General features: G+C 33.6%; 1 protein-coding gene across 1 annotated transcript; it reads right to left on the reverse strand.

Annotated features, from left to right (window-relative positions):
• Window positions 1–10,980: 10,980 nt before the first annotated feature.
• LOC125190319 (uncharacterized) lies at window positions 10,981–11,903 on the reverse strand. The gene is made up of 2 exons (XM_048087590.2): window positions 11,336–11,903; window positions 10,981–11,256 (listed from the first exon to the last, which is right to left on the reverse strand). Exons 1-2 carry the CDS (start codon window positions 11,803–11,805, stop codon window positions 11,109–11,111), a joined length of 618 nt encoding a protein of 205 aa, XP_047943547.1. The 5' UTR covers window positions 11,806–11,903; the 3' UTR covers window positions 10,981–11,108.

Here is an 11,903-nt window from a genome sequence, read left to right on the forward strand (position 1 = left end):
ATCCACCATTTAAAAAGTCATTTTGACTCGGCATGAATTTTAAGATTTTGTTTGACTTTGTGAAGAAAAATAAAGGGAGAAATTAAGCGGAATGTGAGACTAATTTTGTAATATTAGTTTTACAATGAATTGTGAGTGTAAAAGATTAATAGAATGTTGGATTTATATTTCTCAAGTAGAAAAAATAAATAGTTCTTTAAGTCGTGGCCCTAAATAATAAAATATTTTTTTAAATGGTATTACTATCTTTATCCATGAAAATAATTTTGAAAGTGAAGGATACAAATTTTAATAATAGAAAAATATGATTCAAACATTGCAAGTGAAAAGATATGGCAATTGTTTTGATAGAAAATTATCGATAGAGATCAATCATGATAGGCTAACTAAAATATTGTAAATAAAAATATATACTCTCTCCATTCTGTAAATATGAAAAATTTGGTTTCTGGCACGCGATTTTATCGATAGAGATCAATCATGATAGGCTAACTTAAAATCCTAAAAATTAAAAATTACGTACTTAAAATCCTAAAACTTAAAAGTTACATGACTAAATCCTAAAAATTAAAAAATACATCCATAGAAACTTAAAGAAGGCTAGTCTGATGGCGGTATCCCCAATTGTCGTCGGAGGGCTGCTATCATTGCATGATGTGCATCTAATTGTTGGGGAGTCATACGAGACGCATCGACGTTAGTGGCGTTATCAAAATGGCCCACAACGTGTTGGTGGGGGTGGAGGCGGCAAATGGGAACGAGAGCGGGAGAAGGAGTCGGCGGTTCGGCTGGGGTCGCGGCGCGAGGACGGCTGGCTGTCGCCATTTTCCATCCCGACGGTTGGCGTTAGGAACTGTTCGGTCCTGTGTCGGAGCTATCCAAGTGAGCTCCGGCTAGCTGGCTTGCCACCTCGTCGGATAGCGACCTCGATCTTTTTTGTTGGAGGAGCCGGAGGATGATCGGATGCCTTCCTTATGCTTTGGATGATGACACACCTTCCGCCAAGTGTTGAAATGCTTGAACAGTTTGTAATACACTGATTGGTAGGCCGACATGGCGGCTGTGATGATGTCGACTTCGTTAGTGCTGCTTCCTGCCGACCGCTGTTCCTCGAGGTGATGCCCCTAGAACTTTGCTATCTACTGAAAGACTAGGTCTTGATAAAATATTTTTTCTTAATCTACATATGTTAGTATTGAGCATACGGTATTGATTATGCACTACTTTGACTTATCAAATGGTGCGAGTTTTTCGCAACCCAATAATCCTGATATATTGGGTAGTGGTGATTAATATCTAGCGGTGCTAGGATTGCTATCATGTTGAATCGTGCGCGAGATGAATCTCGTTTGATAATGTCCTCAAGAGGAGCTCGAACAAGGTTTTATTATTCAGAAAACTGGCCAGTTGGAGTTTTATCGCTCTATGAATAATAAATAAATATTTCTTGCTAAGTCCACTCTTGGAATTAATAAGATATTAATTAATTAAGTCCATAGTAGACATTAATTAATTAATGGACATTTATATCTTAAGCGCGGGAAATAAATAATAAACAAAGTGGAAACCCGGATTACTTGTAATTTCGGATTTGGATGGGGAGAGTTCAATATTACTTCTGTAGTTGCTGCTCGTAATATTCCAATATAAGCTTGTATTAAATTGTGGGTTCAATTTAATTAGTAAAAAGCTAATTGGAGGTGCCCATATCCAAAACCTTCCATAGATCCCTGTCTGGGCCCAAAAGGAACTTAATATAAGTAGGAGAATAAAGGAGACAGAAATCATAATTTTTAATAGCAAAAATTTCGTCTCCCTCTACCTAGAGTCGAATTTCTCTCCTAATTGGAGAAGGATTTCTTCTGTCTTCTTTATTCGAGTCTTAGTATTTTGATAAGATCAGCCCACCCTGATATCGAGATACAGTTCGGGAACCAGAGAGAAGATCCGTGGTCTAGTATCGAAGATCATCACGTGGAGAAGGCGCGAGCAATCGACGATTCTTTGGAGAATCAAATCGGTAACTCTAAACCGTAGAAATCATGTTTAGGATTTATTTTCTATGAGCATGAATTATTTGCGTTCTAGCATGCAATTATTTGTTTAACATGTGAATTGATTAATCGCATAATCGGTCAAATAGATCCTATGTCTGATTGATTTGTTTTGTACAAGTCTTCCGTTGTGCAAGGGGCACCAAACCCCAACAATTGGTATCAGAGCCAATTTTTGGCTCTGATCATGCGGATTAATTTTATGTTATGTGAATTGCTTGAATGCTAGTTTTGTGTCGTTTTTTCTTGATGACTAAGAAAACAAATCAACGTGAGCAATTCTTTGTAATTAGATTCACCATAATTCTTGAATATTGGTGGAGAGTTAATTGCTTCTACGTGATGGTATTCCTTGTCTTTGGAGATTTCATCAAATCAATACATGCGCCGCCAATTTCTTTTGACTTCTCTTGTCGGTGGAATTTATCACGTAAATTGTAGTTACATGGTATCATTAATGATCATTTCGTTTTGCCTTTCGTGAACTTATATTCTGAGTCGGCAATCGAGAATTGTGTCGCTGCGATGATACAGCAGCAGCAGTCCGGTGGCCAAGGACGGCGGTCTGCCATGAGCAGCGCCGGTGGCTACGGAGAGAAGCGGCGACGGAAACGCAGCTGCGCCGTCAGCTCGAGTGGGAGCCCGTCGGCAGATTCCCAGACTCGTGACGCGACGGCAGCGCTGCAGCGGTTTTCAGTGGGAGTCCGACAGAGGCATGATCGGTGCAGGAACAGTCGGCGATCGTCCAACACGTCGCTGGGCAGCGGGCTGTTGTGACAGCAGCTGCGGTGAACATGCAGCGCCTGCGGAGCAGTGGGAGCTCCGCGCGCAGCGAGTTGCAGCGCTGTGTAGGCGACGACGCAGCAACAGCAGCGACGGTAAGGGAAGCCCGGCAGTGTGAGTGGGAGCCTCCGAAGGCGGCTGCCCGGACTCGTGCGGTGTTGCCGAGCATGGTTCGGCAAAGATTGTTTCCAAATTTGATTAGGGTTTCTAAATCCTTGCATTCAATTTTGGAAAGAAATCAAGATTATTTTGAGAATTATGATTTGAATATATCCGGTGGATTTTACATATTATATAAGATTTAATTTTGTATTAAATCATGGATTAATTACAGATTTTATCTTTATTTTATGGATTTGTAGGGATTTAATTCCTAGATGAATCCTTATTAAATTTAGATAATGACAATCTAATTTTTATCTATATCCTATGGATTAATGTGGATTTATCCATAGACAAATCCTAGTTGGGTTTAGATAATGATAATATTATTTTATTCTTATCCTATGAGTTTATATGAATTTATTCATGGATAAATCTAGATGGATTTGGATAGTGATAATATAATATTTTATTCTTATCTTATAGATTTATATGGATTTGTTACTAGATAAATCTTGGATAGATTTGAATAATTATAATATAATAGTATTATCTTATTCTATGGATTTACATGGATTTATTCCAAGATAAATCCTAGATGAATAAGGATAAACATTTATATTAATTTATTTCATCCTATGGATTTGAATAGATTTAATTCTATTAAGACAAATCCTAGATGGATTAAAAATAAATATTAATCCAAGTTATCCTTATCTTTTGGATTTATATCCTAGATAGATTAGGATATTGATAATATATAAGAAAATCCTTATTTAATTGGATTTAGATAAATTTATTTATCTAAGAAATCCTAAGTAATGTTTGATATATCCATGATGTCTATTCTAAATAGAATTGAGATTGATATAAATCTTGGTTGATAGGATTTTATTTTTATCTAATGGATTATGATAGAATTGTTTCTATCTAGTAATAGCCTAGTACGATTTAAATAATGATAATCTTAGATCAACGTTATCTTGAATTGTAGGATATGATTTTATCGAAATAAAATCTAGAATTATCCTAAATGGATTTAGGTAGTTAACTCTATCTTGATAAATCCTAAATAAATTTGGATAAAGATTATCCAAGATAAAGCTGAATTATTTAATTGATTCTCCCATGACTAGATTAAATAATTTTCGATAATTATCCTATGTGTTTAAATGCCATGGATTAAATGGATTTATCTGTTTATTTGGTGTTTATCTATTTTAAGTGGATTATCTACTTTATTTGCTTATGTGATAATTATGCAAATACCATACAAAATATCTAAGTGATGATTACAACAAGTGCGTTGTATACGGTCTCCATCGGTTGGACTGCCGAATTTTGTGAAGCTGATTTTCTAATATTATTGCCACCTGCAGAGTAGGGACAATAATCCTACGAAAACAGCAAGTTCATAAGGCAGACTTCTCAAATAATAAATAGAATGAACTAGAAAGTGGTTCCCAATATTATTGCCACCTGCAGAGTGGGGACAATAATCCTAAGGAACTGCGAGTTTCGGGGTTCAATCAGAATTTATGAGATAGCTTGATTTTATTGTCAGCACATGAACATTGTTATGGAGTGTGTTGTAGAAATAAAATTCTGTAATGCTAAATCTGATGGTCGTGCTTAGGCAGCATTAGGCGTATCAACCTCCAAAGGAGGAAGCAATTGATGCGTCGGTGTTGTGACCAGTAAAATTGTCAAAATTTTAATACGTATTAACCTACAGAGGAGGATACAATTTATTAATTTTGCTGTTGTAAGATACATAATTGTTTTGTGTTTATTTGTGATTATGTATTGAGCATGAGTATGTGACAATAAGTTTCTTTGCCAAATCTTCATTATGTCATTTAATATTTGTCTGCGATCCTTAAAGAAAGAAAACTCGAATGCCTAAATTATGTAGACTGGAAACGAAAATGGATAAAATTCTCATCGCTGAAAGCTTGGAGTTTATACTCAATGATTCATGTCCTCCATTTCCTCGACATAATTCCACGGAGAATGTTCAAGAATGCATTATGCATGTACTTGACAAGCTCTTTGAGGAATAAGGTCAAGCTATTTTCCTTTAAGTAGCTCGACAAGTCTTGGTTAATGACGATGAAAGATGGATATCAATAGAATCTGCCAAGATGATTCGATTGGAATATCCTAGAGGGACAGAATGTTTTGAGGATCTTTTGATCACTCAAATAGTTTCTGACACAAGTCATCGCCTAAAGTAACAAGAAATGACTATAAGAAGGTTTAACTGAAAAGTAGAAAATCTTCAGAATAATAGTCGTTGTGTTACTATTAGAGGAAAGTAACATGATAGATGACGAATTCATAAAGGCTGCATTTTCTTAAGTCCTAGTTCATTTGAACAAAAGACTAGATATGGAAATGGGAGAGTCTGGATTGTCATCGAAGTTTGTTTAAAGCGAGAAAAGCTGCTTTCTGAGTTGGATTGACCTATTTTACAGAAGGACAATGACTTACATGACAATGCAACTTCTAAGTAAGAGATCTTGATCCAGTTAGGTTTTTGTTGCAGTGGGAGCTATTAATGCTCAACTATTGTTTTATGGTTGATGCTTAAGGCATCATAGTATTAAAATAATATAAGTGCGACAAGATTGAGTATTCAACAACACATCAACTTCTTAATCACTGAATGATAAAGTATTTATGGCTCTTAGTCTTAAGGCCAAGAAAATACTTAGCAATTGTTCGAACTGATCTAGACTATCAAGATTTTAACATTTCGTTAAATAGCTTGAAAGTTGAGAAAGTCTATTTGATGCACTATGAGTTAGAATCATTTGATTTTTTCAAGAGATTCAGAATACTTATAGAAGTACAACATAGAAAGACTAGCAAGTCTCAAGGGTTTACACCATAAGGAGACGAGCAAAGGGTTATGATCAATAGTGGGAGTCTAATCTCCATTAACGAATCCAAGCATTCATCTAATGAATGAGATAGTTATGTAAGAAGGAATCGAAGTCTTTCTAAGACAAGTTTGATTAAGTGATGAGTTGTACTCATTAAAATCTTATCATTGATGGATAAACATTAAAGAAACTACCAACATCAGTACCTTCTACAAAACACGAGTTGTGGACTAGAGTGTCTCTAGTCTAGCACATCTCAAGGTGTAATGTTGTTCCAACACGTGTTGGAAAAGTGTCCAAGAAATTGGAGTTGTGTACTGAGGCATGTTTTAAGGTTTGTCCCAAATGATGTAAGGTTATAAGTTCTGTAATCTTCAAAGATATAATTCTTGTATGAAGATCAAGAGATGAACTACAAGCCTAACAGCGTGATAACTCTCAAAATAAAGAGAGAGATATCGGATTTTCCACATTACCAAGAAGTCATACCATTGTAAACTTTTGCACTAATAAAATCAACTTCAGTACCTAAGATTGTAAGAACCATATCGTAGTGGGAGCGTTCCACTGGAACACAACAAGTTCTTGGGTCTAAGAGTGTCGTAAGACTCGATCTTAGATTAACTTGAACATAATCCCTTTAACTACAATGTAGTATCGGTTAATTTGGATAATCATTTTTGAACATGTGATAGATTCCATATTACAATATAAGATAGACAACATGTTTTACAAGACTTGCAATACTACCTACAGGCTGTGTCAGTCAGTGGGAGCAAATATCTTTGCAAGTGTAAATGTGGATCTCAAATGGCTAGCCAATGACAATGGGTTATGCCCAAAGAGAATTATCTTCTCGCTATCGTTGTGCCAGGATTTATTCGATCATATTGTCTATTAGAACTTACATAAATTAGAATGTATGTATTATGATTGTCAAGACAGCCTTCTATAAATATAAGTCTTGAGAAAATCATCTACTAGAACATTCTATACGACACGAAGTTTTCGTGTCAGTATCGTGTCAACACGATAAAGACACGAACCCAATAAGCTTTGACACATACCCATTAATTTCGTGCAGGTTCGTGTCGTGCCAAAAATTGTCAGCCCTAGTGCTATCTATATTTAAAAACAACAAAACTATGTGACCAAATTTTGTACAACCAAAATCTAGTTTATTTGAAAAAAAATAGATTTATTTATGCATTTAACTAAAATATATGGATGCATATATAGTTCATGGAAAGTGCATAATATTGTGGTCATATATTTATGATTTGTGTATAATTTTTTTAAATTTTTTAGAACCATAAATGTAATTAGTGCATACTTTAATTCAAATTTTAAAAACAATAGGAAGGAAATTCAAATCTATACAATATATAAAAGGGGAGTTTTGGGAGGTTTTGAATAATATTTTATGCTGAGTGATGTAAATGCAATTAATATAAAATTCAGAAATTAATTCTAATAAATATATAATCCTACTTAGTGGAGATTAGTTTTCCATGTTTCATATATACGTGAGTGAGTGAGTGGGAGGTTAGGAAAGATAATTTGATTCAATTTCTCTTCTAAACGTTTTCTTCTTCCTCCACTCGGTGTTTTCCTCAAGTTTGGCTATGAGGTACTTCTATTTCTCTTTCTAATTAATATTGTTTTCTTTAATTTGATTGTATACAATTACTACTATATTTATATTTGATTTTGGTGAAATTAACAGGTTGAGTTTTGGATTTGCTTCTTATTGAAGCTTTTTTGGTTACATTCATGAATCATTTATGCTTATATATATTCTCACCCAGTAGACATATTCATCTCCCTCTTCCATTCCCAGGTAAATAAATACTTTTATTCTCTATTTGTCACTTTGATTGATGCTACTTTGTAGTCACTATAGCTTTATCTTCTTGATTTGGATGGCTAGGGAAGCCTCCACAAAATTACGTGGTGTGAATTGTTCGATTGTGTACTTTCTAACAATTATTTTCTTGATAGTAATTTGCAAAGTAAACGAGTCTTAATAAAGTACTCCTCCGTATCTTTTATTTTCATACAAAGAGATTTGCATTACTAAGAGAATCTTATCATGTCCCGTAGTCGGGAGTTTCTGTTATTTAGGAGATAATTCTTTAATTTATACGTTAATTTATTTCTCATAAGTTGATAATTTGACTTCGAGTAGATTTCAATTTCCTTCATAGACTAATTTGTTTATGTTTATTAGTATTTCCTTTTAGTATTAGGAATTCGTACGCCTATATAAACACCTCTTCCTCTTGCAATTCTTAGAGTGTTGATACGCCATGGAGAGTCTATAGGCGTGGAAATAGAGAGGTGGTTTGGTCTGCCAAGTCGACGGAGTAAAGAAGGGGAGCGTTTGCACGAATATCTCAATTATAGTTATCAGCATAATTAGGTTGTTGCATTTATTATTTGCATATTAGTTGGTTGCAAGGATTTCTCATTTTAGTTTAAATCTATATAATGAGTAATTATCAATTGTATTTAATTTTTTATTGTGATAGACTTTATCTTCCTACTCCATGATTTATTGTTTAAACATTATATTATGTGATATATAATGAGTAATTATCCATTGTATTTAATTCTTTATAGTGATAGATTTTTATCTTCCTACTCCATGATTTATTGTTTAAACATTATATTATGTGATATGTTCAAATTTATTATGCTTCAATGTTGATTTGTATAGATTTTTGATTCTCATATTAACTAAAATTGTTACTCATATTGTTCATTGTTAAAATTAATTATAATTTATTACTTAATTTAGAATTTAAAATTAATATTTTAAAAATATATTAATCTGTGCATAGCACAGACGTGGTACTAGTATAAAAATAAAAAATGAAGTTAAAGGCTAATAAGTTTTTTAATTTGTCCCCTTACTACATTTATTATTTTAATACATAATTAATACATTAAATTATTAATATAACCTTATTTTGATTATAAAATGTTTGATTATTTATCATCACTCATTTAAAAAAGATGCATTGAAAATTTTGTGTGTTGCAACTATTTTTAATGATATGCATTTACAGTGATTACTTACAATTTTAATTTTCCCATACAAGAATTTCCCATAATAATTTATTTAGAAGTACACAAAGCCAAATTAAAAGATTTGAATTTCATTTACGTTTGTACACAGTTAGCATTAAATATGATTTGGGTATAATTTTTTTTGTTTTTTTAGAACCATAAATATAATTAGTGCATACTTTATTCAAATTTTAAAAACAATAGGAAGGAAATTCAAATATAAAAAAAAATGAGGTTAAAGGCTAATAAGTTTTTTAATTTGTCCCCTTACTACATTTATTATTTTAATACATAATTAATACATTAAATTATTAATATAACCTGTTTATTATCACTCATTTAAAAAAGATGCATTAAAAATTTTGTGTGTTGCAACTATTTTTAATGATATGCATTTACAGTGATTACTTACAATTTTAATTTTCCCATACAAGAATTTCCCATAATAATTTATTTAGAAGTACACAAAGCCAAATTAAAAGATTTGAATTTCATTTACATTTGTACACAGTTAGCATTAAATATGATTTGTGTATAATATTTTTTATTTTTTTAGAACCATAAAGGTAATTAGTGCATACTTTAATTCAAATTTTAAAAACAATAGGAAGGAAATTCAAATATAAAAATAAAAGATGAGGTTAAAGGCTAATAAGTTTCCTTACTAAATTTATTATTTTAATACATAATTAATACATTAAATTATTAATATAACTTTATTTTGATTGTAAAATGTTTGGTTGATTATATTCACTCATTTAAAAAGGATGCATTAAAATTTGTGTGTTGCAACTATTTTTAATGATATGCATTTACAGTGATTACTTACAATTTTAATTTTCCCATACAAGAATTTCCCATAATAATTTATTTAGAAGTACACAAAGCCAAATTAAAAGATTTGAATTTCATTTACGTTTGTACACAGTTACCATTAAAAATAGAATTTATCAAAAAGAATATTCTTACATTTACGCCTAGAAGCTTTAATAAATTATAAAACATATATAAATCAGAAATTGTTGCATATATCTTTCTACATTAATATTGACAATTATATTTAAAAAAATTACTGTGTGAAAAAATTTCAAAAAAAAAGATAAAATAAAATAAAATAAAAAGTTGGAATAAGAAGAAAGAACCGCCATACTTTGACTAAGAAATTTGAATTGGAAATTTGTTAATTTTGGGAATATGAGATAAAAACGGCACCGTTTTGCACAGCACCCTCTACTGTGCTAAGTGCTTAGCACAACAGAGGATCCATCCCCGCCAATTTGATAGATGGTGCTCTATTAGAGCATCTCCAATAGCGGCTAGCCGATTCGCGTCGCTAGTCGGTCGGCTAGCCGAACTATTGGAACTGGCTAGTGGCATTTCGGTTAGCCGATCGGCGAGCTCTAGCCGATTTGCGGGCGCTAGCCGACCGCTGGCTGTCATTGTAGGCTCAATTTCAGCTAGCCGGTTGTATTTTTTTTAATGTATTTTTTTATGCATTTTTTATTGCATTTTTAATGTATTTTTTTATGAATTTTTTTTAATTATGTAACTTTTTTTTGGATGGACCTTTTTTAATTTATATAAAATTATTGCATTTTTTAATGTATTTTTTTAATAAATTAGTGAGGAGTAGAGTGGGGCGGTGGCTCGTGTGTGGAAGCCCGGATTTTTTTTTATTATGTAATTTTTTTTTATTTTTAGTTAATGTACTTTTTTTTATTTAAATAAAATTAACAAATTTTACCCGTATATGTGTCGTAAATTTAATTCCGTATTTTGTGTTTAATTCCGTAAATGTAGTTATTTTTGAATTATTTTTATTCGGCTAGCCTATCTGAGTAAAATGATGATGTGACAGATGGAATTTTAGTGTGATCATGTGGCAGGGAGAGAGAGTGACTAGCCTGTGGCTGGCTTAAAGCCATTGGAGATGGTCTTAGTTTGAAGCTCTGAGGCTGCTGGTGACATATAGATATTGTTTCTTTGGCATTTTATAATTACATCACTGTATTATCTTATTAATATAATTTTTTGAATTTGAGTGAGTTAATTTGGAAAGTTGTAAATGCGCGAACGAAAGATGTCAAAAAGGATGCTCCGTTTAATTGATGTGCTGTGTTACATTTCCGCAGTGTTTATATACTTCTACTGTTCTACAGTTGTATTAGTACTCACAACAAAAAGTGTTATTGATAGAATCACTATAAATCTATGAAGCCAGAATCCCGGCGGTAAACATGTGCGCGTAATCGCACGGCGACCCTGCAATTTCCGCCGGCTTCGACGCTTCCGCACTGCATTTATCCATTACCATCTGCGTATACCGGCAATCTGCGCTACAGAATGCTTTCTCTCCTCTGCAATTTACACTTAATCAGTACACCTAATTCACAACACTCGAAAATCTGTCGAATTGATCCGAAATGTTTCCGTTACCTGTACATGTAGATGTCTTTGCCGTCGAGCTTCTTCTGGCACAAATCGCACCTGCTCAAAAATTCCGCCGTCGGAACTGCGCCTCCAGCCTCCACGCCTCTAGCCGGAGATATGTGGAACACGCTTTTGCTGTTGCGATTGCGATTGCGATTGCTCGGGCTATGACACGTCACTATCGTGTACTCCTCCATCTCCATCTCCATCTCCACCTCCTCTCTCCTACTCCTGCAACAATTTTTGGGGTAATTCACCGGAATCGGACTCGATCGCGTCGAATTCCGGCCGATAATACTGTCCCTGCCATCGCCGCTAGATTTCTCGAGAGCTGCTACTATGCCTAACCCTACGGTGCCGAGATCTAGGCTTTTCAGCCCCCGCGGCGACTGAATCTGACTCCTGGGGCTTCCGCTGCCGGAACACAAAGATCCGGTGAGAATCTCGATCACCGGCTTCGAGGTTTTCCCTAACATCACTAGAATTAGTACTGATTTTTCTGATTAATTTGATGGAGTGAAAGTTATGGAGCCCTTGTTTTTGAGTGTTTGATTGATTGAGGAGTTGTTATGGT

Source organism: Salvia hispanica, chromosome 5 (assembly GCF_029641045.1).
Source record: "Salvia hispanica isolate PSC_SH4W2 chromosome 5, Shi_PSC_v1, whole genome shotgun sequence".
In the NCBI taxonomy this organism is placed as follows: Eukaryota; Viridiplantae; Streptophyta; class Magnoliopsida; order Lamiales; family Lamiaceae; genus Salvia; species Salvia hispanica.

Coding starts and splice junctions, on each gene's coding strand:
- LOC125190319 (XM_048087590.2), bottom strand. CDS start 11,805: ATGTTAGGGAAAACCTCGAAGCCGGTGATCGAGATTCTCACCGGATCT. Junction 11,257..11,335: donor AAAGACATCTACATGTACAG/GTAACGGAAACA, acceptor TGTAAATTGCAG/AGGAGAGAAAGCATTCTGTA.